This window comes from Esox lucius, chromosome 20 (assembly GCF_011004845.1).
Source record: "Esox lucius isolate fEsoLuc1 chromosome 20, fEsoLuc1.pri, whole genome shotgun sequence".
NCBI classification, from domain to species: Eukaryota; Metazoa; Chordata; class Actinopteri; order Esociformes; family Esocidae; genus Esox; species Esox lucius.
The window spans coordinates 20,690,726-20,717,613 of record NC_047588.1 but is presented as its reverse complement, the minus strand read 5'-3'; the positions used below and the strand labels follow the sequence as shown (position 1 = coordinate 20,717,613).

The window sequence follows — 26,888 nt, the reverse complement described above, 5'->3', positions numbered from 1 at the left end:
GGGCTAGTGGCGCAATGGATAACGCGTCTGACTACGGATCAGAAGATTCTAGGTTCGACTCCTGGCTAGCTCGGATATTTTCCTTCTGTTTCATGCAATTGTATTGAAAGCTTTTTATCAAACAGGACCGTTCAAGTGCTGAAACCATTGAGCGATTTTGAGGTGACAAGTTGGTTTGAAATCTCAGCCAAACACCATGGATAGCAAACAAAATAATTAGCAAAATAGCCTGGTCTTTTACATTTTACAAAAAAGAGCAGTTCATGTTGAAGAATGAATGTGAAGTGAACAGAATAACACTTAAAAATACAATAAAAAAATATATGAGGTGGGTGACACACAATGTGTAATTTATTATTCACAAGTATATATCTCTGAGGATGCAGCCATGGACAGATGTCTTAAACACAGGCCCACTTCAAATACAATGTGGGTAAATTACAATACATATATCTACAGTGAATGACCAAATATTGCTCAACATAATGAAGATAAAATATACAAAATACAGTCTATCAGTTCAAGAACTCTCTCCAGGAGGTAAGCATGGATGTGTCAGCTACTACCATATGCATAACCAGTAGAACTACAGAGATTGTACTGCAAGGTGAGAAAAAACCTAGTTGCATTAGATTAAAAAACAGGAGAACCTAAAACATACCTACATTGTCTGCAGTGTTCAGGAAAAAGGTATTCTGTACAGATGTGACCAAGATTTAGATAAGAATGGATTTGGATGAATATACACTCAAATAAAAGCTTACAGTCTAACTGTAATATCTCATGGCAGGAAAACAAAAAAAGGGACACGCTGAATTACTATTAAAAGTTCTTTACTGAAGGTTTAGTATGGGAACATATCCACGCAGGGAGCTCTGACAAACTGCCTCCAGGCAACTAGCTTGCTCTGCCCAAGCCACCCAAAAAACGTTCTTGTCTTACCACTGCCACCTCTTGGTCAGAGTAAAAACTTACAACATTACACTAATCATTATACCATTTAAATTGTTAAATTGTATGACTTCACAGACAGACCACTTACATTAAATTATATGGAAGATTTTTATTTTACCCAATGATGGAACATCATTTTCATTTTCCCCAATGGAACAGCTTTCAACACATTTTCAGGAGCTTCATGATTTGTAATTCGTAAAATCACCCCTTTAAACTCTGTACCTATTTAAAAAGTTCCATAGGCCCAATGGCAAAATCCTGTTTCCTTCTACTCCAGCAACTGAATTAGGAAAGATCCCTCTATCTTTGTAGTGACTGGGGTTATTTACCCACTATATAAAGCCTAATTAGCAACTAGACCATGATCAAAGGTATATTTAGTGTCTGCTTAAAAATGTTTTAACCCATCAACAAATTTGTGCACATCTTTGCAAATGTTGCGGATTGAATCCCTTAGCCAACAAATTGAAAAGTTGATTGTTTACCAAGACAGTTAAACCTTACTGCTCCAAGGTTGCTGTCAAAAAAATTAAATAAAACATATTTAATATTTAAGCACATGAAACATGTATGTACACACAATGCACACAATTGAGAATAGAATATGTATTGCTATAATTGCAGAAATTCCTGATTTGATATCATTAAAATAGAAATTTGCTTTGGCATTTTATTTTATTGAAATAATTATAAACCTTGTAGTTCGAACTCAATACTGACTTGCTAAAACCGATGGTATTTGAGACCATATAACATTCATAATAGAACACAAGCATTTTTACAGTTCTAAATGTGTTGGTAACCGATTTATAACAGCAATAAGGCACCTTGTTGATTTGTTGTGTATGTATGGCCAATATAGCATAGTTAGCTGAATCCAAGCACTCTGAATTGCACAGTGCCCCGCCGTGCCTTAAAGCTTAAAATATATTTCTAGGATAAATATTTTATTTCATGATTTTTTGAAACTAAAACGCATCAGATGTAAGTTTACCAATTTATAAACAATGCATAAAATGTTTTGTCATTAAAAACCAGGTCTCATTTACAAGTGCAAACACACCCTCATACATAAACACACTCAATCACACAGACATTTTATCCACAAGTATATCAGAGATGTACAGTAAATGCATACAATGTCATTAAAACCAATGTTGACTTTTTTGGCGGATTACTCATGATTGGATTTTGGCAGTTAGTTCACAGGACCACCTGGTGACACCATGCACTACATTATAGAACTAGAATTGGTGCTGGTAGGAGGCAGCAGTTGGTGAGGCGCATCCAGGCTCAATATGCTTCACATGACAGCCGTGGCAAAGAAGGTGACCGTCCAGCGGGAAGCAGCGGTGCCCCTCCTCATCGTTTAGCTCCATGTGACATTCCTACCAATCAACACAGAAGGATGAAGAGAGTTACATATAAAGGGCTAAGCATTTAACAGAATTATTTGATTTTTATTTACAGCTGCTGTCAAAGGTATTTAATTTTTTCACTTGTTGTTACAATAAATCAAAATGTATTTATTTTGAAGTTTTTGCCATAATATGTTGTTCGAAAAACATGATTAGTAAAAATAGCACAACAGAATTCAAGCATTGGCTTAGCTTACTTCAGCAACTGAACATTAATACCGACCACTAAACAACATTACGCAGAGAAAGAAACAAGGCCTACATGGTGAAATAAGATAAAGCTGATTAGCTACATATTGTAATTCATGTATTATGTCTGAACTGGGGAGAAGTTGATCTCTGCAAAGAGTGGAGAATTGGGAGCAGACAAGGTTTGTCTGGGGAGTTTGGAGAGGTATAGCTGTGAGCGGCTTAAACTCAATGTTTACTAGTGAGCAGATTATGTGAGCTGAGATCAGATGTCCGGAAATCCTGCTCATCACTCTCCGAGCGGAATTTGTGGAATTATAGCAATACATATTCTATTCTCAATTTTGTGCATTGTGTGTACATACATGTTTCATGTGCTTAAATTATAAATATGTTCTGCATCCGCCCTGTTGCTTCTTGATCTTAGTGCTGCTTTTGACACTATTGATCACTCCCTTCACTTAGACAGACTGGAAACCCATATTGGGCTATGTTCTAGCCCGGTTTAAATCTAATTCATCTGAAAGATATCAGTTCGTATGTGTGGATGACATATCCTCTGACAAATCAATGGTATGTTTTGGTGTTCTTCAAGGCTCGGTTCTGGGCCCATAATTGTTCTCACTATATATGCTGCCTCTGGGTGATGTAATCTGGAATCACAATGTCAATTTTCACTGTTATGCTGATGACACACAGTTATATATTTCAGTGAAGCATGGAGAAGCCCCACAATTAGCTACTTTGGAAGAATGCGTTTCAGATATTTGGAAGTGGATGACAGAGAACTTCTTGCTTTTAAACTCAAGAAAAACAGAAATGCTCATTTTAGGACACAAGAAACAAAGAGCGTTGTTACCTCGACGGCTGCATGGTCGTATCCCAAAAAACTGTAAGATACCTCGGCGTTACCCTTGACCCTGACCTCTCCTTTGAAGAACATTTAAAATGTCTCAAGAGTTGCTTATTTTCATCTTTGAGACAATGCAAAAATCAGAAAATGTATATCAAAAACGAATCCATGCTTACGTTACACCTAGATTCAATTACTTCAATGCTCTTCTTTCCGGTTACCCTGATAAATCAATGAATAAACTTAAATTAGAGCTGGACATGGCTGCTAGAATCCTAACTAGTACAAAAACAATTTAACACATTAGTCCAGTACTAGCCTCTTACACTGGCTGCCTGTTAGGGTTAGGGCTGATTTTAAGGTTTTATTGTTAACCTATAAATCAATACATGGACTTGCTCCTACTTACCTTGCTGAAATGATCCAGCCATACATACCTACACGTAACCTTAGATCGCAAGATACAGGCCTTTTAATTGTACCTAGAATTTCTAAACGAAAAGCTGGAGGCAGGGCCTAATCTCATAGAGAGAATTAAGGTTAGAAATGCAAACTCAGTGCAAACCTTCAAGTGTCTACTAAAGACTCATCTCTACAGCATGGTTTATGATTAAGTGTAGTCTGGCCCAGGGGCGTGAAGGTGACCAAAAAGGCTTGATACTGTTCACCCTTGCTGTCGTGCCAGGTGGGCTCTTGTCGCCACTGGGATGCCCTCCCTCCAATGGCTTTCGGGGGAAGAGTCACTGGCTTGTTGTTGTCTCTCTGTTGCGCACTTGTGCAATTGGGCTGTACTTTGCTGGCAATACTCGGCCCTCATTCAGGGTGGTTGCGGTTGGTGGGTGTCCCTTTGCTTGGCAATGTGGGTGGATTGATTTCCTGCCTGTTGGGCCTTGTCCGGGGCCTCCCCTCGATAGGGCCACAGTGTCACTGGACCCCCCTGTCTCAGCCCCAAGGTCCTACGCTGCTATATTATTGTACTGGGGGAGTAGGGTCAATTCTTCTCCTCCACAAATCCTTGTAGATCTAAGGAATGCATTTTCAAAATGTTCACTGTCTCCTGCAGTTTTAAACTTAGGGGGACATGAGGTCTTGGCCCACACCTGAGGAGTACCAGGCTTGAAAGACCCGTTGCTGTCCCTGTCCAAAGTCCTCCTGGTTGTGTTTCAGATCAAGACGATACCTGACGATTTCAACTGCCAATGTGCTGACACCCCCCCACCTCCCCCGTGTTGTCCCTGTCCTTGTCCATCTGGTCATGCTTCCGACCTGGACTAAGTTTAAATAGACTCTGGACTCAGCCCACATGCATTTATTAATTATTACAATTTGTACTCTTGTATATTCACCCGGCACAGCCAGAAGAAGACTGGTCAGCCCACTGAGCCTGGGTCCTCTCTAGGTTTCTTCCTAAATTTCGGCCTTCTTTGGGAGTTTTTCCTAGCCACTGAAATTCAACACTAAAGTGATAAAAAAAACACCTGTTCATATCTTTGAGATACAGCAGTTCATGCCAGCCATCTTCAACAGGAATCATTGTTAAGGAAAAAAATTATTTCTGTGACAACTGCGCCCTCTACTGCCTCACCTCCCCCTGCAGCAGACGGGCTCCAGCGTTCAACGTCACCGGTCTTCTGACACCACCGTCCATCTCATTATGCATTTCACCTGGTTCTTGTTTAGCGCACCTGGTTCTCATCCTCATCATTCCCCCCATTATATATGTTCCCTCTGCTTCCCCTGTGTGTTATTGTCTCTCTTTGTTAATAAGAGCACTGTTAAGCTTCGCCGCTGTCTCTACAATATTAAACACAGCAAATACACATTGCCTTGTTCTCCTGCTCCTCCTTCCTCAAAGCCATTGCAATTTCTAAAATACTCTGGATTTGAACAGCATGTTTGACAGAGTAAACACACTGTATGAGGAACCACACTGGGTGTCCTCTGTCTTTTCTCCACTCTTATGAATTGTTTAACTAACTTCTACAGAGGAGCTACAGTATTCAGTCTGTACCCAGCTCAATGCAGTTATAAAAGTGCTCTCAGAAATCTAGCTGTCAATCATATGCTGATAAGGCAGGAATCAGGAGAGTACTTAAGGAAAATCATCAAACATTGATGGGGAGAAGCAAATTAGCACCTTGTCCAAGCTTGGAATTATTAGCAAAACAATTTTTTTTACTGGTATTACCTTCACCCTGTTTACTGTCTGCATGTAGTTCATATATTTCCAGAATGTGATGTTACCATAAAACATTGTTTATGAAACTTTGTGGCTCTTATGAAATGTGTTTACTTAACAACTAAAGAAACCAAAAGCATGTCTAAAATGTTTCTGCTGAAAAACTAAATAATGTGGCCAACGATTGCAGAGCAGTTCTTATGCTCGGGTACACATACAACGCTGCAACGTGTTTGAATCCAACCGAAAAAACTGTCCTCTGCCTTTTCACACTTTTCTAGAACTTATGAAATATGGCTGAATTTATTTTTAAATACTACATAACTGAAAATAAAGTTACTGAAGATGATAAGGCTTGAAGGTATAGATGGGATCTAGCCCTTGATACTATGTGCATTCATGTGTATGCGCAGGAAATTAAGTGTATTTTACTGTTTACTAAGATGACAGGTTTAAAAAGTAGTACTGTCAGTAAAACCCAAAACATTCACCATCTACAAGGTTATATAGAAAACCACAAGAAAATAGAAAATGGGATTCTTCCTTTTCACCCACCTCACATTGATAACACTCAATATGGTAGTCTTTCTCCATGGACACCACTCGGATGGTTTCATCAGAGCCCTGACAGGGAGAGAGATGGACGATTAGCACATGCTAGGGTTTTCAGTGTCCACCGAACAGGAGTCGTTTTCAGTACGCTGGTTTGGTTATTTTAAAGCGGTTGAACATGGCTCTGTTTTTTTACGGTTAGACATGGAACAGTTAAGGTTAGATAATGTTTCCAGTGTGGTTACGGTTAGGATTAGGAGTGAAGTTAGACAACAAAACTAGCTACGGTTAGATAACGCTTCCATAAAGCGGTGGTGGTCATAGAACAGACTCAGTGGTCATAGAACAGACTCAGTGGTCATAGAACAGACTCAGTGGTCATAGAACAGACTATGGTCAAAACAAATACATCACCTGTAAATTTTACCACCCATGAAGTTGAATACTTATTTTAAACCTCCCATTTGAAAGCAAGTGGTCCTGATGATTTGCCATTCATATCAGCACATGACATAGTACACAATTTACTGGGACCTGTTTTGGCTTCACAGAAGCGGTAAAAAACCCGCAATGCCTTTTCATGTGTCTCAATTGTTCAATACAATCTGTAAGTTCCAATAACAAAACATAGGTGGAAGATGTGTTGTAAACTGGCAAAAAGTATGGACTCCATAGAAGTACTCCATCTGATCAGTAACAAAGGTAGAAAGACAGTTGTTTGCCTTTACACACTAGCAAAAATCCTATGACATTGGTTATAACAGAGCTCCGTGTTTTCCAGTGATACTACTCTTCTTCATCCATATTAAAGCCTTTAGCACCAACTTTGCTTCACTAGCCATTGGCTGAGCAAGGGCCAACACCGGGAGAATATACACATATAGTGTACTATGGGAAAAAGCATTCCCATGATTGGACTTTGAAGGAGAATCTCATTCTAGCTTCTGTAAGAGGATAAACAATAGACAGGGAGTCTTGAGATACTGGTAGCTCACAGCCCACTTATGAATAGCTCTCGAATAGCTTCTCAAGTACTTGCATTTCTCAGCTGTTCAGCCGCAAAATCCAATGAAATAACCTCACTGCAGGCTCTCAGCCACTACTGTATGGTCTCACTCCTGTTTAACCACAACTGGCTTAAGAGCAAAACCTTACACAACATGCAATGATGTGCAAATCATTTAAACCCTATATTAAAAAAACAAAAAAAATATATACTAAATATGAAATGTTGAAACTGAGCAATATTGTTTCTTGAAAATGATTGGGTATAAAAAGAGCATCCCAGAGAAGATGAGTCTTTCAGAAGTAAAGATGGGGAGGGGTTCACCACTCTGTGAAAAACTGCACAGGCAAATAGTGCAAAAAATGTAAGAATACGTATAATCGCAAAGAGTTTGGGGTTCTCATCATCTAAGGTACATAATAAAATTAAAAGATTCAGAGAATCTGGAAAATTCAAGGGATAAGACCAAAAACCAATATTGGATGGCCATGATCTTCGGGCCCTCAGACGGCACAGCATTAAAAACAGACATGATTCTGTAGTGGAAATCACTGCATGGGCTCAGGAACACTTCTAAAAACCATTGTCTGTGAACACAGTACATCGCAACATCCCCAATTGCAAGTTAAAACTCTACCATGCAAAGAAGAAACCATATATAAACAAGATCCAGGACTGCCACCATGTTCTCTGGGCCCAAGATCATTTAAGATGGACTAAGTAGGAAAACTGCCCTTTGGTCTGACAAACATCTGTGAAGGCATTAATGCAGGTTTTGGAGCAACATATGCTGCCATCCAGACAGCGTCTTTTTCAGGAAAGGCCTTGCTCATTTCAGCAAGACAATGCCAAACCACATTCTGCAAGTATTACGACAGCATGGATCTGTAGTTAGTCTGGGTGCTAAACTGGCCTTCCTGCAGTCCAGACCTGTCACCCAGTGAAAAGATTTGGCACATTATGAAATGAAAAATATGACAAAGGAGACCCCGACCTGTTGAGCAGCTGAAATCCTATAAAAAGCAAGAATGGTAAACATTTCACTTTCAAAACTACAGCAAATAGTCTCCTCAGTTCCCAAATGCTTAGAGTATTGTTAAAGCAAGAGGTGATCGAATACAGTGGTAAACATGCCCCTGTCTTAACTTTTTTTAAAACATGTATCTGGCATCAAATGCAAAATGGGCATGTATTTTTCCAAAAACAATAATATTCCCCAGTTTCAACATTTGATATGTTGTATTTTTACTATTTTCAATTAAATACAGGGATGAATGATTGGCACATCATTGCATTCAGTTTTTATTTGCATTTTACGCAGCATCCCAACTGTTTTTGGGAATGGGGTTATATGTGTACTAACTTCTAGGGGTTCTGCTAGATAGTGATTCATCTCGTTCGCAGACACTTCCACCCAAATTTTGTGGAAGGTCTTCTGTACCCTAGAATCAAACTTGGATCCATAACCCAAACACCACCAGACATCCACAGCTCAATAGCCATTGGCTCAATCAGCCAAACTGAACACTCCCACAACACCTTGTGTCCTGTACACCACTGTTAACAGTAACCCATTATAATCTGTTTTCGCTTTGTCAATATAGTGTTTTGTGAGTAGCTTGATTTTTGAATTTTAGAATAATATATGTATAAATATGTTTCATCAGACTTTCCCTAATTAAAACATTTATTATGGGAATATGGTTATGTCATTGACATGTGATATGGTAAGGTTTATCACTAATAACAGAATGAACGGAATATTCAGACCTCCTATACTTTGTATCAGCCAAACATATTCAGAAGTTGGGTAACATGGCATGTTTTTAGTTACAGTAATACATTCTAAACTCTCACCTTTGTGGTTTATGGTTCCATCCTACAAACCATCTGCTACTGTGTGTCTGTGTGTGTTTTTGGGAGGGGGGGGGGTGCACTCAACATTCCTGTAAAGTCAACTCTAATTTTGGAAATTTACAGAGGGGTAACATGCACTAAATAAGGGGTAGGATGGAATGCCTGGACTTGTAGACCAAAAAAAGCACAACAGTGGACTCCAATAGTCAGTCCTGAATCCATCTAGGCCTCTAGAATTGAAATTCAATAATATTTCAATCAATTCCGTGTTCATTCAATGACAATCCTTTAAATTACTTCATTCACCTAAATTGTGTAATAAATATAAAGTTTTAATTGAGAAAGCTGATCTTAGCACTCCATATCTTTCAATCCTATTACCAGGTTTAATTATTTACTTACTGTACCGCACATTCTCTCTTAATGGGGTTTCAGGGCAAGCAGGATACATCTTTGGCTGTTCCCAAAAACTCATTGGACCACTATCAGGACATTGTGTGTGTGTGTTTGGAAAACGGCTGAGGTGCAGATTATTTCAGGGCAGATAGGGAGTTTGACGGTCTAATGGCCTGGGCCGTTATATTTCTGTTTATAATGTGTCTGCTACTGGTAGCAGTGGGTTATCAGGGCTGGCTTTATGCCACCTTAAAACACTGCATAACCCTACCTCCTCCTCCTGCATTAGAGCCTGCCCAAGGATACATGATCGTTTGGTATGCCTGAAGATCTGCCTCCTCATATCTGGCTACAGTCTCTGGGGTTGGATTACAATATTTACCCAGAAGGAATCAGGTCAGGGGTTGCAATGTCTATTGATATCTACAAGGGATGAGAATTGCTGTGTTTGTGTCTTAAACCAGGATAAACAAAACAAAAAAAATATTTTATTATTATTGGATATGGGACAGGAACCTTTCCAATGAAGCCACTTTGCACACAGATGCAATGTCTGCTGTGCTCATCTCCATTATTATTTATTTGATCCACTTGGCATTTTCATCATTACTGACCATTAAAATATATTATGGCCATGAAAACCCTAAACATTATGACCACCTGCCTAATATGCTGTTGGTCCTCTGCATATCCTGCTGAAAGAGGCCACTGCCATCAGGGAGTACCACTGCCATGAAGGGGTGTACCTGGTCTGCAACAATGTTTAGGTAGGTGGCACCTGTCAGACTGACTTCTACATGAATGCCCGGGCCCAGGGTCTCCCAGCAGAACATTGCCCAGAGCATCACATTCCCTCCATTGCCCTGTAGTCTTCCCATGGTGCATCCTGGTGCCATCACTTCCCCAGGTAATCGGCACACACGTACAGGGCTTGCGTGCACATTGTAGGCGCTCCATGGCGGTAGACAGGGGTCATCATGGGCACTCTGACCGGTCTGTAGCTTTGCAGTCCCAGACACAGCACGGTGTGATGCCGTGTGTTGTGACACATTCCTCCCGTAACCATCATGAACATGTTCTGTGACTTGTGCCACAGACCTTCTGTTGGTTCCGACCAGACGAGACAGCCTTCATGCATCAATGCTCCTTGGGCTCACAACACCCTGTTGCAGTTTGTGGTTTGTCCCTCCTTGGACCACTGTTGGTAGGTACTCACCACTGCTGACCGGGAGCACAAGGCTTGTTGTTTCAGAGATGCTCTGACCCAGTCGTCTGGCCACAACAATTTGGCCCTTGTCAAAGTCAATCAGGTCTTTACTCCTGCCTATTTCTCCTGCATCCAACATGTTGACTGTGAGAACAGATTGTAGGTTTACTATCTAATCAACCCAGACGTTGACATGCGCCCTTGTTATTCGCTTCACCTGTGAGGGATCATAAGGTTTTGGCTCATCAGTGTACTGTACCCTTACAAGATGTGTTTAAGGAGTGCTTACCTCAGAAGGCAGGATGGGTTGGTTACACGCTGCACATTTGGGTGCCAAGACTCTGAAAAAACAAGGAGAAATAATAAAAAATAAAACATCCAAATGTAACCCTAACTATGTTACATAACCCTAAACTAATACTTCTAACCCCAATTTTCTGTAAACCCAACCTTAATCCCAAGTGTAAAATAACAGTGAGGACTGGCAAAATATCCAAACTCATTCTTATTTGCCAAGGGTTATAATACTTTTGAGGACTTCTGGATCTCACAAGTATATAAATACATGTACACACACATGCACACAAACATTGGTTTTCTATCCCCATCCATATATTTTCCCTATTCCCTGACCTAACCTCAACAACCTTGCCTTTATGCCTAAAAGTAACCTAACCATATAATCTAAATTTAAAACTAACCCCAATTCTAACACTAACCCAAATTGTTACCCTAACCTAACCTCTAAGCCAGAAACAGCCCTTTTCCTTATGGGGATCTGCTAGAAAAAACTTCAGAAAGAGACCAGGTTCAATCACATAATGTGAGATCAGACCAAGTCAAATACCAGGTTAGATCTTGGGTAATCAGATTGTATGTGAAGGCATCTACTTTACGCTGCTACTATTACTGTTAATTACCAATCCTCTGCTACCCGTACCAACAAGTACACCAACCCAAATGACTTGTACCGGCACACCCACCCAGTACCGGTATTCCCGGTATTCTTTCCCCCATTATAATTATGAGAATTTCTTTGGGGCAGAATAGCCTGTACACTAGCCCTCCCTTTCATCACTGTGTCTATACATTTTTCTCACTACTAAATGAATCAAAAGTGCTGTGGCACATGCTGGCACTCAATACTTTTCCCGTCAGCTCTGACACATCATGACTTTGGCGAATACTGACCCATTACCTTTAGAAGAATGGTGCTTGAACAACAGAGACACTCCTCTGGGCCTCCCTTCCCTCACTACAGCACAATCATATCGGGTTGTGAAAGTATTAATAAATGCAATCATTTAAAAAGCAATGTAGCCTTAAAGATGTCCCGAGGCTCTGTGTCTCCCCCTGGTGGATGTTTGCTCTGGACTGGCTGGGTGCTCTAGATTCTGACCTGATTCCTAAATCTCTGTGTGTTTGTTGTTCTTGGCTAGTGTCCACATGCTGGTACTCTCTTTGCTCTTCCACTAGACACCCATCCCATTTTACCTAACCTCTCCCCTCCCATCTTTCCACTCGAACAAAAATAAACGGCATAGAACTACTGCTGACCTCTTATTATAGATACATTATATCAATTTGGCATAACTTGCCAGTCCCAGGAAAAGTCTCATTTTTCTCTTCAGTGTTTTAATAGCTGTACCACCTAACCTGTGATAGTCTTTGACACAGTAGATCTTGTTCTCGGTGTCCACAGTGAAGGGCACTCCATCCAGACTCTCATTACAAATGACACAACGGAAACAACCAGGGTGATAGGACTTTCCAAGGGCCTGAAGGATCTATTTGGGGGGGGGGGGAGAGAGAGAGAGAGAGAGAGAGAGAGAGAGAGAGAGAGAGAGAGAGAGAGAGAGAGTGTGTGAGTGAGAGTGTGTGTGTGTGTGAGTGAGAGTGTGTGTGTGTGTGCGTGTGTATGTGTGTGTGCGTGTGTGTGTGTGTGTGTGTGTGTGTGTGTGTGGTAAAGAGAAGAGGAGAGAAAGACAGAGAAAATATCAAAGCTTTATCTTATCTCACAAGTAGTGGATCACTCATTACTCATCCATGGAAGATTGAGTGCATTCTGAGATAGCAGCTCAGGAAAGCAGTGTTGGAGTGACAGTGATAATAACAGGGGAACAGGTCTGTCCCCTCCCTGCCCCTCCCTGTTATAGCTCTGTATTGTAAACGTGTAAAGCCATGTTACAGGAAATCCTTCATGTGCTGTTACACCCGCTAATGACTAGTGGACTTGGGTTTCACATCCTCTCTCTGTGTCCTGGTTTTACCCAAGTTTCTATCCCTTTGTGTGTGTGTGTGTGTGTGTGTGTGTCCTGAAACCACTACTTCCTCCAAAGACTGTCTCCAGATATCCCCAGAGAGAAGTTGTATAAGGGAGGGATGACTTCATGTTTCTTCTGCTTAACACACTGATGCGCGTGCGCACACACACAGAAAAACCACTCACCATATCCATGATCAGATGTCCACATGCGTTACATTTGTCTGCAGACTGCTGGAATCCAGAATACTGGAACAGACAGAGGATAGGGAAGGGCAATGAAGATACTGCTGGTGTTGCAACATTTTATAGGAACTGGGCATTCAATTAACTGTCCTTCTAGACCGAATATTCTCATACAAGCCAAATCTGATCCCAGACCCCAGACCTAAACGTTGGTGGTCAGGGACCTGTCACTTTGGTGCCAGGACAACATGCTCCCTCAGTAACACAAGGATGGTTATTGTGAACTTCAGGAAAGGGGTGCCCCCATCCAAATAAAAGGTGCTGTAGAGTACAGTGCAGAGACCTTCATGTTTCTTAGTGTCCACATCACTCACACACACACACACCCCCCCCACCCCCACCCCAACCCCCCCCCCACACCCCCACCCACACACCTTTTTCATTCTTTTTTCTTAAATTTGCATTATCAGGAAAAGTTTAAGCCTTTTACTGTTAGTCAAAACCTGTTCTTAATGTGACAAAAACAACTTCATCTGATATTTACAATAACCTTCCAACATTGAAAAGGCATTTTTCAGAAAGAATCAAAACACCATATTTTTCATGTGTGAAAGGTCTATTATTCATATATACTTTTCTAATCCTAAAATAATCCCATCAGAGTACTTTTAAATCAAGCATTTGGTGACAAAAGAAAACAAATATTCATGTACTTTAGATGGCTCTCTTTTATTGATGGCTAAGGTTTTTAAGTCATTCTTTCAATGTAAATCTGTCAACAAATTATAATTAAAGGTACACCGTATTAAAGGGATCGCTTTTCATAACTGTCATGAAAACTTCTTCCCAATTGGTTGTCCAAGTGAGAGGATTATCAGCAGTTTAAGTTATTGTATTCAGAGCACGCTAGGGAAACACATCTGCAAAATGTGTAGAAATGACAAACCGTTTAAGTCAGAATTTGCCCCCTATGTAGAATATGGTTTATAATATATGCCTTGTAGGACAAACTTTTATCCAAAGTAATGCATTACAGTCATACAGTTGTGCTCAAAAGTTTGCATACCCTTGGAGAATTGGTAATATATGTACCATTTGTAAAGAAAACAGTGAGCAGGCAAAATACGTCTTTTATTTCTTATGGGATTCACATTCAACTGTAGGCCATAATAGAATGGCACAATCATAAAACAAAACATGGCATCAATGAGAGCATGCTGTGAAGCATGTCAAGGTGTTGTCGGGCATATTGTAACCAGGCTTTTTTGTGGCATTGGTGCAGTAAAGGCTTCTTTCTGGCAACTCCACCATGCAGGTCATTTCTGTTCATGTATCGTCGTATTGTGCTCCTTGAAACAACCACACAGTCTTTTTCCAGAGCAGCCTGTATTTCTCCCAAGGTTACCTATGGGTTTTTCTTTGTATCCCAAACAATTTTTCTGGCCGATTTGGCTGAAATCTGTCTTGGTCTACCTGACCTTGGCTTGGTATCAAGAGATCCCTGAATTTTCAACTTCTTAATAAGTGATTGAACTGTACTGACTGGCATTTGCAAGGCTTTGGATTTATTTTTATATCCTTTTCCATCTTTATAAAGTTCCATTACCTTGTTAGGCAGGTCTTTTGACAATTTGTTTCTGCTCCCCATGTCTCAGTATCTAGCCTGCTCAGTGCATCCATGTGAGCGCTAACAAACTCATTGACAAGTTCTGCCAGGGTATGCAAACTTATAAGCACAACTGCATTTGGTTAACAAAACGCACTGTTTCACATTTGGGTTGTCCCAGGAATCAAAACCAAGTTGCAAAAATCAAGATCATACATCAATTAAAAGGACCTGATCTGCTTATGTTGCATATAAGATATCCAGATGGACAACTTACCAGAAAGTCCTCTTCACAGAACACCTTCCCACCAACATAGTAAAATGCTTTCCCCCTTAGCCTTCGACCTGGGAGATAGAGACGAGGGGCTTTTAGACATGAGGGACTTTTGTTTGTCCGTTTTGCCCGTAACATATGGCTATACGGGAGCATTCCTAGAACGATTACACAATCAACACACAAAGACTGGCATGTGCTATCAACTGTTCAAATAGATAGCCATCTAAATTGGCATACGAATCACCCAAACAAACCTCAGCAACAGACGCGCAAAAATGTCCCCCATCTCTTAGTCACATTTCACAAAAATGAAACAGATCAAATGAGGGTGGCATGTGTGAGAAATGTATGAACTCCAAATAAAAACCTAGCCTGGTCCCAAAACTATTCCAAAGAACAAACAGATCTCAAATTAGGCTAATGAGCCTTAAACATTAGTCATCCTATAAGAATGACCAGACCTGCTGTGCTAACTTATAGCATTGCAAATGTTCCAGAACATCGGACAGAAATAACTAAAACAAACATTGTGTCTTATACTGCAGAAGGCTTGTGAGCCAGGCTGCTTTCTGCACCCCGGGAAACCACTGGAACACACCTGGGGCCTCACTGAGACAACCAACCACACAGGAGGGGAAAATGGTGCCCCTGGATTCGGTGACTAAACAGAGCGGAACTGATTAAAACAGACCACTCTAATGGTTTGCTTCACGTGGCAGAGCAAGAGAGAGAAACAGGGAGAGAGGAAGTGAAGGAGAAAAAGAGGGAGGGAGCCCTAGATCTTCTTCTCTGCTTTCTTTCCGTTTCCCCCCATTTCTCTCCAACATCTCTCCACATGTGGATGGAACTTCCTGTCTCTCTGAATCCCCCTCTTCATAATATCCAACCTCCCCTCCGCCCCAGCCTCCGTTGCTACAGCCAATGTCCCACAGGAAGGAGAAACATTCCACACATTTTCGGGGAGGTGGTGAGGGGGCGGGAGAGAGGAAGGGAGAAAAAAGGAGGGGGTAAAGGTTACCCCTTGTGAATGGGAGTCTTCTCATCTCCTGGTTGTCACAGCGCTATTAGCCACACAAGTTAGACCACTCAAAAATGTCAGGAGGCGAGCAGAGCGATGGTGTTAAGGGAATCACTAATAGAGGAGTAAGTCATATTTTATTCACAAAGAGCTGGTTGACTGAGGGAATAGGGTCGAAATACAACAGGGATGATGGATAGAAAAGCAAAAACGTGTTGCAATGACACCAGTGGTGATCTGAACATAGCATTGAGGTGCCCACATAGTTAAAACACACAGCTAAGGTACACAGTATAAAAATAAACATCTTCCTGTTGGCCAGTGGAAGTAGTACTTCCCCATTTCACCCCATTCACTTCCCTCAGGAACAAACAAGAATGATGGAGTAATGAGGGATGAAAATGAGATATGATCATTATCATCTTCTTTATATTCATGCCTATTTCCAGCAAATAAGAGCAAGAGAAAGCAGCAGGTCTTGTGACCAGATGAATAAATGTCAGTGTTGATTAATGAAAGACTTCTAGAGGAATTGAAACGATATCCTGACACATAAAACTAAATACTTAAAAGAGAAAGGCCAGGACAGTACTCTAATAAAAACATTGTTTAATGGCTCGATCTATATTTATTTAAATTACTGTAACAAAAACACAAGCAATCAACAATTCAAACAAGAAAATGCACAGATCAGATGCCTTCACATTAAAAGAAAATATGATGAACACGTTCATAACACCCATAACCCACTGTTCTTTACAAAGCTATGATGGTTCTCAGCATGCATGTGCATTTAGCTTAATCCTATGTAATCCTTCTCAGGTTTCACAACACAGCTCCGGAAAAAATTAAGAGACCACTGCACCTTTTTCTTTCCTTTCCAAGAAAGTGGAAAAGGAAGGTTTTGAGTGAGGAACAGAAGGGTTAAAATTAAGAGACCACTGCAAATTGAAAGCTTCTGTTCCTCACTCAAAACTTTCCTCTTCAACTTTTTTGGGAAGGAAAGAAAAAGGTGCAGTGGTCTAATTTATTTCCAGCGCTGGAAATCCACCAGCAGAGTCCTAGTGCCGGCGTTTGAACCAATGCAGTTTGCAGACCAGTAACATCACAACCAATCAGATCTTTGTTCTGCAGAGGCAGCAGTGTGGTTGGATGAACAGGCTGCCACTGATGTTGTGCGCTGGGTCGGAATTATTTCAGCATAAGACGAAGCAGGTCCTGTAATATCCTGCATGACCTTACAGGTTCACAACAACAATCACCCTTCTGTTCTCAACACCAACCCACCCCTAGTCTCCCATCAGCCAATACTTCCTCCGCCCCCCAGCACGCATTTGAATTACTTTCCTTGTTTATTTGGATATATCAAAACTCTACTTTCTTACAACCTAACCTTAACTCTTAATAGTTAATTTTACTAAATGTAATCCAAAAGTAATCCCCAATGGGGACCTAGCAATATGTGCCCACAAGGTTGAATGATTTTTTTTTTCTCCTGTCATTTCTTACAAGAATAGTAGAACATACAAAAACACATCAAGAGTATTAAGCACATTCTCCACCCCTTCCTCAACCTTCAAGATTCTTGTGTTGCATGACAATCTTCATGACTCTTAAAGTAGTTAAAAAGGGAATGTCCCTCCTTGAAGGTGCCTTGGGACAGGCTGGGGGTGGAGGGAAGAGAAACACGAGGCAGGGAGAGTATGGTTACGAAGATGGTTCAAGCTGTACATTTATAATAGAACTCCTTTTCCCAGGAGTTTTCTGTTAAAGCAGTTAATAATTGATTTTCCTAGAATGGTCACAAGTTTGCCTCTTTAAAGAAACTCATCAAAACCAAAACCACTGAAAATGTCAGATTGAGCATCCTTGACTACTAGGCAATCAGTAACCAAAAGGTTCCAATCCCAGAGCTGACAATGTCCTTGAGCAAGGCACTTAACCATAAAGGCTCCTACTGACAAGAGGGCAGAATCCCAAGACATGTATGTCAAAGAAACAATGTGCAACCCAATTGTATTTATTTACTAGATTGTGGTGATATACTATAGACGCATGGATCAACTTCTGTACTCAAATCTCTGGATAATGTCAGCCTTGCATTATATCACTGGTGCAACTTTTCACACTAATCACAGTTTTAAGCTTCAGTTGGCTGACATCTAGAAGGGCCAAACATTTGATGACGTTTTTATATAGCAAAAATGTCCTGACTATCTAATAGACAAAATGTGTTAGAAAAACAGCAGTTACCAAACACTCTCAAGATGGAATTGGGTAAAACTCTTTCCAATACTTGGCCCCACACTCATGGAATGCCATTCAGAGTCATCTTAAGTTAAATGTTTTAGTGAAAGACATTTTAAATGTTGCATAAATTATATTTTTATTACAAATTGGCACACAGCTTGTCCATGGCCTATTGATCAGAGTCGATTCATCTACTAAAAGGAACATTCTGCATGTCAAATGACCATGCCAGGTTTGAAGATTAAATGGCACTTTGTCTATTTGACACAACATTACATAATTAACAGATTAATGCCACAATGCTTGTCAATTATGGTTGGTAAATGTATGAATAGTCAGAGACAGCAATCTGTTTAAAAGAAGACCTACAGTTTTTATTAAGGCCTATTGAAGTTGGTTAGTTCAATTCCTAACAAACACTTGAATTCCTAATCAAAAGCACCAATAAAGGAGTAGGATATAAGAATATTTCCAAGGCACTGAATTTCCCCAGAGCAAAGTAAAGTCCATTCAAAAGAAATTGAGTGAATATGGCACAACCGTATATCCTTCTAGAACAGAACTCAGAAACTGAGTACCACAACAAGAAGGGCACCAGTCAGGTAGGCCACCATTAGGCCTATGGCAACTCTAGAGGAGTTACCGTCTTCCATGTCTGAGCCTGTTCATACTGCAACAATAGCCCAGGTGGCCTTTATGGGAGAGTGCTAAAAATAAAACAACTCAAAGCGCAGAACTTCAAAGAGTGTGGCAGACTGTGTGCCCTCCATCCTCCTGCCTTGCCCTGTGCACGCCTCTCTCCTTACATCCAACTTCCATAACACCAGTCTGTCCTCTCCTCTAACCTCCAGCCTCCTCTGATCCGCACCTTCCTCTGACCCCTACGCCTGCATTCCTCCCCAGCCAGGTCACTCCCTCCCTGGGGCCTCACACTCACACTCACAAACACATGGTAGGGCAGATAAAAGAAAACACAGCGTTGATTAATCAGCATCAGCAGACCATGAGCTTTTAAGACAAATTCAGGAGGCTTTATAATGCTCTAAAGGTCATCTTCGCAGAGGGATTCTCATTTGTCAACTCATCTATAGATACCAGAGTAAGCAATCATCCAGAAAGGATGTCTCTAGAATGTCTCAAAGTTCTAGTCAGGAGACTATAGTGAAATTGGAGTGACAAGCTCATCAATGGGAAAAGTTCAGTGGAGGTGAGGATACAGATAAGCCTGGACATGGTGAACCAATCATGGTGCAGCCAGGGAACCATCTAAGCTGAGCCACTAATCTATGAAGAGGGGCAACTAATGTACTGTATAGTGAATCACTGAATTAAAGTGGGAAGAGGTAAGTAAATTAAGCCTTGGTCGACTAAAATAGTTTTAGTCGACGATTCACACGGCCACATGACTCCTATCTGATTCCCACATGCACCAATCCATTGATGAGTGCATGGGGGTGGTGTTGTTCATCACACAAACAATGAATGTGTACTGAAATTTAATATGGTTATATTATGCAAGAAAATGGTGCAACACTAATGAAGTTTTCCAAATGTATACCTAATCTAACATCAAAACACTGTCTATCATTTCCCTGCATGAAATTCAAAACCAGACTTTATCTGACATAACAGGTTTATAGTTAACAATTCTTTATGTTGGGTTTGGAAGACATAATGCGTGCAGTATAAAAACAAAACTCAAAAGGAATTAGCGCAGGTGCAAAAATAAGTGAACCCCAAGTTAGTTTGGTTAAATCAAGTAGGTAAGTAGAATCAGGTGGGTAAATAATTGGTCACCAACTAAACCAATCAAAGGAGGATTCTGTATGAAATGGTTTGTCTGTTCAGTTTTTTGTTACCCAAACAGGTGAATACAAAAGACACCATGCCAAGAGTAAATGAGATCTCAAAGGACATTAAGAGCGTAGTCAGAGCACATCAGTCAGGGAAAGGCTATACAACTATCTCAAAAATATTTGCGCTCCATCAGTCGACTGAGAGGCAAACAATTAGCAAATTGTGAATCCTGTCTACCACAAAAATAGCCTACTCCCAAAATGTAAGCATGGTTGTGGGAATTTCAAGATCTTGGGCTGCTTTTCTTCATCTAGACCAGGATGACTGCACATCATTAAGGGAACAATACATTTTGAGGTATACCAGCAGATTGCTATACAGAATGTCAGGTTGTCAGTCAAGGAACTAAAGCTGAGACAAAAATGGGTCTTCCAACTAGACAACGACCCAAAGCATTCAAACAAATCTACAAAAGAATAGCTCAGGAGAAAAAAGATTAATGTTTTGGATTGGCATAGTGAAATTCCTGACCTTAATGCAATCGAGGACCTGAGAGTAACAGCACATGCCAGTTACCTCTCAAACTTCATTCAATTGACAAAGTTCTGTAAGGATTGGGCAAAAAGACTTCAAAAACTATAGCAAAGACTGATTAGTGGCTATAGGAGGCATCTACACCAAGTTGTCGCTGCTAATGGAGGTTCCAAAGTTATTGAATAAAGTGGTTCAAGTATTTCTGAAGACTTTTAGTTAAATATATCAAATGAAAAATGTAATGTTTTTGTTGGTGACTTTTACCTGGAATTTCCGTATTATAAATTGGGGTTTAGATAAGGAGTTTGAGTTCAATGTAGTGTTATACACAACAATAATGACCAACATGTAGGGTTCATAAACATTTAATCAGCAGTGTGCATGCCAGCAGCAAGCAAGCTAGCAGATCCACTAAATTGATTTAGGAGATATAAGGTTGATGTAGTAGTGTGGTACTTACTGCAGGCGCTGCAGGTGAAGCAGATGTCATGGTAGAGGCTCCCCATTGCCTGACAGGCCTGAGTGGCGCCATACACTGCCTTGTTACACTTCACACAGTTCCCTGGAACACAGCACAACATCCCAACCAGATTGGTAATACACACAGATTAGAAGTAACTAAGCGAGTGTCATGTGCTTGTGGAAGCAGAAGACCTATACCTGTTATTTAACACTTAAGAATATGGGAACAGTCTGATTAAAGAGAATGATTTCAAAGTAAACAACTGAGATTTACTGGGATTTATCCCCTAAACTCAGGGTTTTAGGCTGTAGTGCTAACATATAGACGAGAGCTCAAAAATCAATCTGGCAAATGGCTCATTTGATTTACAAAACCATCAGCTTCACATGATTTCATGTGAATCAGTAACAATCTAGCATAAACTACCGCATCAATACGCAGTGGAATATGCACGCAAATCTGTCCACGGATTTTGTGGGCAGCCAACTGCTATCTATGGAGCCAAATTGAGCTCAAATGTATTGACAGAAAGAAAAGAAAAACATAACTGAAATATCTTTAAAAAAAAATAAAAACAAGTTAACAACAACTATTTCATCGTATAATTGTCAAAATTGTCAATCTTATAAAAAAAGTATAATAGATTCAAATGTGGTAAAAGTGTTTGCTTAACGCATTAAATGGATTTTTGCGTCTCATACTTTAATAGTTGTCTGAATAGCATGAGGCTCTGTATTTAAACTAAGCTAGACTACTGATACACAGTGGTGACTTTGAGAGAGCTTTGAGCTTTGTGTATATTTATCCATTTACATTGGTATGGTAATGTCCAATAATGTAATCTTTTTTTGCTGGTATTATGCTTCCTTCTTGTTTGGCGAAGAATAATGGGAAGCCAGGTAACTTTTAGCAATTTTCTCAGAAAGCACAAATGGCAGATTCACAGGAAGATATTAAACCTAAGCACACCCTTGCAGGCACACACAAAATCACACAGGTCCTCCCCCAGTCTTTTTCCCCCTCCCTCTTCAAACCCCACTACTCAGAGCAGGAAGTGAAGCTCAAACGTAGAGACATAGACCCAAAGAAGAGAGGAAATGAGTCAACACAAAGAAAGGAGTGAGAGGAAAGAATAGGCAGCTAGAGACTAAGGGAAGTTGTAGAGCTGTCACAGCCGGTATTTATGGGTGTGTGTGTGATTTTCAACTCTTCATATGGGTCAGCTGTAATTGACTTGGCACTCAGTACGTGTCCTTTCTCAAAGTGTCATGTTGTGCCTTCAGAGATGTGGAGTTTTCAGTCGACTTGTTCAGTTATGCACGTGCATACTGTACAGCAACCCACACACAGCTAGTCATGAAGTATAATGATCAAGGCAGCTGACAGGCAGTGAAGGTGGAAAGTTCCACAGAGAGGAGAGAGACAAGTCCACAAAAAAGTGAAAGAACTCTTATGCCATCTATCCTCTGAGGCAGTCTGTGTGTGCTAACAGAAGTCTTCTGACTAAGCTGACGTGGGTCTTCAGACAGCTGGGAGGTTAGCAGTGAGCTGAGAGAAAGAGAGAGTCATGGAACAAGCCCTGTGCAACATGGCATGGAACTGCCCAGAGACAGTGTGTTACGAACATAATATTCCCCCGGGTGACTGACGATCATGTCATGGAGAGTCCTGCCTTGCCTTGCCTGGGCACTTACAAAGAATCTTCTGTCTGTGGTGGGCTCTCCTGAAGACAAACATCACCAGTTTATCTGCCTCTACCACCCCCACTACACGGCCAGCGTCTCAAATAGCAGTTCATTCCCTACCTAGTGCCCTCCTTGTGAAATGAGTCATGTACCACATATGAAAGTCAAGTACGATTTGTGACAGAAACACTATCAACGACACAAGAATAGCCAATGAGTCACCACTTCATACTGTGGAACAATGTAGGATGAATGAGCTATACAGTATATACCTGATTAAACCAACTATCAAGTGTTAACTATAACAGTCATCCAGTTCCAGTTCACAACACGTGACTTTCAGTCACTAATCTTGCCGGTCATCATAACTCCATCTCCAACACTAAAACACAATCTGGAAATGAGCTTCCCTCATACCTGACTAAATCAATTCTTCTTGTTTTTTTCCCTCAAATACATCCAGGGGTCCAATAATTCTAGATGGCATTGTATCTGAGGTTTTTTTAAGCACTTCTCTAAACCCATATTTGACCATGTTGCCATTACCATGCTTTTATCAGTAATTGAACCCCTTCATTTTTATCAGTAATTGTGGAGGGTTTTGAATCACAGTCCAGACAGGCAGTCCATTATCGTGCACAGGAAATTCCTTTTAGGACTAGGCATATGGATGCTTTATGATCACTCGACAAGTGCACAAGAAATCTCTTTTCTCACACTGTCCCTCACTCTCTCCCTCCTTTAATCTCTCTCTCCCCTATAGATTTAACTCGCTGGCCATACAGTTTGGATGGATGGCCATGCCTTAACATGCCTAATCAACACATGCATAGGAACTACAATTACAATCAGAATAAATAAATGGCATTGTGCATGGAAAAGAGTCACAGCCTGTTCTAAACATAAAAAAATTGCCTCATAAATAAGAAGTACTGAAATGATAACATAAATCCTTGCTGGATATTTCACAGAAAATGGCTTGTTTTGACGATTTAGTCAGGGAATACATTATTTTGCATCCGTCTGAATGCTTTTCTTGCTCCAGTCCAAAATAGCATGAGCATAGGCGGAGGACAGTGTTTGATATTATGGGAGGGTGCAAATGGCATTAATTATTAGAGGGGGGGGGGTTCCAGCTTTGCCACGTCCCCTCTGTCTCCCGGCTCCTACACACTTGATCATGAGGAAATATGAAATGCTGTTTTATGGAAGAATTTTGGGGACTCTGTGTGTGGACTGCTGGTTTGTGCCCCATGTGGGGACATTGGACAGTGGAAAATACCAAAATGTATTTTCTTAATTAAAGCATTTCAGCAGAGATTTTGTTTAATTTGCATAATTGAAACAACTACACCAACTATACTTACTAAAAAGCATTTAAACTACTCCCAACCCATATATATGGGCCTACAAAAGGTGTGTGTGTGTGTGTTTATGCCATGGCAGTTTAGAGCAAGAATGTGCAAGCACAGGTCTGCGCTCCACAATGTGATGATGTCATTTGGAAAGACTGAGTCAAACTTCCAAATGAATGAAAAGAGAAAAGATGAGCAGAGGCGGAACAGACGTGACTAGAGGCGGAACAGACATGACTAGAGGCGGAACAGACGTGACTAGAGGCGGAACAGACGTGACTAGAGGCGGAACAGACGTGACTAGAGGCGGAACAGACGTGAGCAGAGCGAGAACAGTCATGATGCGAGAGAGAACAGAAAAGAGAATTTTCTCCTGGTTGGCACTGGGCCCAGCCTCAGCATGGACTATTAAAAGATGATGTTTATTATTACTGAAAGGTAGGTGGGTGTGCCAGTAGGCAGAGCGACAGATGGAGGATTTAAGCACAATGAGAAGAAACAAAGTCAACAAATGATTTACACTAGACTGAAAAATGGATTACAGATCCTTTCACTAAAACCTGTGTGTCTTTGTCAAGGTGAAGAACAGTATTAGCAACAACGAACAAAAACATACCTACAACAATCAAAACGAAACCCTTGCAACTATGACACTTGATCCGACATAGCGAGCCAACACATACATGGCAACAGTTATGAGCAGTGGGATGTTTTAGCACTCAGCAACCTGCACAGAAAAAAATGGGCACTTGCCTGCAGTTCATGTAAATGGCAAACTTACCAAAGTAGTCTGCCTTTGGCTGGGCATCCATCTCCTTCTCCAGATGTTTTGTCAGGGCTTCTAATTTGATCTCGGCAGCAGACGGCCCCTGCTCCGGCTGGACATGAAGAGTCTGACAAGGCAATTTAAGAGGTCTAGGGGCGCTGGGTAATTCAGGCTGGAGCTGGCAGGCCTCACCACCAGAGGACAGGTGGCTGTCTAGGCCAGAGGGCAACACCACCCCGATGGCCACTTGACTGCCCTGGAGCTGGCCAAGACCTTCACCCTGACCAAAGCTTCGACAAACACTGGTTCCAACGGTAGAGGCAAAGGCTGGGGGGTAAGCTGCTACGGTGGCTTTGGGCTGCGCTTCCTCAGAGGGGAGTGCAGAAGGGGCAGGGGATGAGACGGCCACCTGAGAAGGGATGTGAGTGAGGGCCCCAGGGCTCTGAGAGTGCCCGTTCTGGTGTAGATCTCCCTGGTTGGCACTGGGTCTTGCAGCCAACAACGATGCTGGTGAGTAATGACCTGTTGGTGGGGTGACAGGGACAAGTTGGGGAGATGGCTGCTGGTACAGGTCAGCTCCTATGGGGAAGGTACTCAGAGGGAGAGGTGCTATCTGGTCTGGGTTGCCCAAGCTCAGACTCCAATCTGGTGTAGACCCAGCACCAGCTACCATGGGGGAACTCTGCTGCACTGTTGGAGTTGCTTCCTTGCTATCTTTAAGTCTAGTGGGGGTTGGAGATGGTAAGCTTTTGGAAAATGAGGGAGAGGATGATTGTTGGGGCTGTTGCAATGTGCTGCCCATTTGGCTTGATGATCCACCAGGGCTGGAGGATGCAGTCGAAGCCCAAGTGCCCGGCCCCATGGGACTGGCAGGGGGAACAGAAGAATTTGTGGGTGCGTTCATGGGGGTGTTGGGATTTGACGCTTGGTATTGTTGGTAAGAATTCCTTTCAAAACGCTCCTTGTTATCATAGATGTTTCCGAAGCTGTATGCCTGTTGACTTGAAGAATGGTGTTTCGGAGAGTCATATGGCGCGTACTGACTCGCGCAAATTACGGTGCCCGGCGTGGGGCCAGAGTGTATGGGAGGCTTGGCCGCTGCTTCTCCCGCCAGTCTGTAGCTATTAGTAGGCGGCCTGTCTTTGGCGTAAACGGTGCTTTCAGCCACTCTATTGTGACCCCCGTTCAATCTCACTGACAAATTGTTTTTGGCAATTTCCTCTTGCTGTTTCTGCATGTGGATTTTCGTCATTTTAGAGGCAAAAACTCTCCTGGTTTCTTCAAAGTCTGAGTTGTTCCCTGCATCCCTCTTCATTCGAAACAGCCCGTCCCTAGATGCCTCATACATATTGAGGTCTTCCAGAAACTTACTTGCTTCAACATCTAAATCGTCGTATTTATTCATCTCGAAATTTCAAACAAATAAATGTTGGTCTTAAATCTATAAGCGTTCAAACAAAAACCTTCACACAAAAAAACGTTGGGTCCAGGAAAAAACAAAGTAGGCTACGCTAATGAAAACAAAGTTACTCAAAGAACACAAATTAAGCGAACGATTCAAATCCAAACCTCAGTCTCTCCCAAAGTAAACGATTACCGGAGAGTATTCTGACGTGGAGATCCTGACCCGAAGTAGAAGTGTGTCCCGTAACGTGTCCGATATAGCGAGGAAGCCAGTCTATTCCGGAATGGATAAAGACGAGAAATATAGCGAATAGAAGATTCGCCTTCTCCCTGGTGAGTCCGTTAACTCCACTGTTCGCAACAGACTGCCGTCTAGTTATAGGCTAATGTCACTTCAGATAGCCTACACGACCCCAGCCGGCCCCCCTTTCCAAACTTCTTATGGCGCTCAGCGTCCAAGCTTCCATTCAAAAAAACGTTGTTGTTTGCAACTTTGAAGTCAGTCGCTGGCTGCGCAACACGATTCCCAAACTTTCCATGCGAGTTGTTAAACCAATTTGGATTAAATCCTCTGAGAAAGCTAACTTCATTCACCTATGCTATAATGGTTATTACGAGTGTGTAAAATAAATATAGCCTGCTGAACGAAAGCTCTCTACCCATGGACAGT

The 26,888-nt window shown here is 41.4% G+C and overlaps 1 protein-coding gene and 1 non-coding gene across 4 annotated transcripts; one reads left to right on the top strand and one right to left on the bottom strand.

The window, feature by feature from the left end:
• On the top strand, positions 1–73 carry trnar-acg. Its single transcript has one exon. It is a non-coding gene; the product is annotated as a tRNA-Arg (tRNA).
• A 261-nt stretch (positions 74–334) lies between these two features.
• Positions 335–26,888, bottom strand: LOC105019185 (LIM domain-containing protein 1). 3 transcript variants are annotated; one of them, XM_010885150.5, is made up of 8 exons: positions 24,830–26,888; positions 21,006–21,107; positions 14,947–15,014; positions 13,064–13,126; positions 12,271–12,401; positions 10,904–10,955; positions 6,152–6,220; positions 335–2,345 (listed from the first exon to the last, which is right to left on the bottom strand). In XM_010885150.5, the coding sequence occupies exons 1-8, from the start codon at positions 26,217–26,219 to the stop codon at positions 2,202–2,204; spliced, it is 2,019 nt and encodes a 672-aa protein (XP_010883452.4). In that variant the 5' UTR covers positions 26,220–26,888; the 3' UTR covers positions 335–2,201. The 3 variants fall into 3 exon arrangements, with proteins under 3 accessions (XP_010883452.4, XP_010883453.4, XP_019897057.3); XM_010885151.5 differs by lacking the exon at positions 6,152–6,220; XM_020041498.3 differs by lacking the exon at positions 21,006–21,107.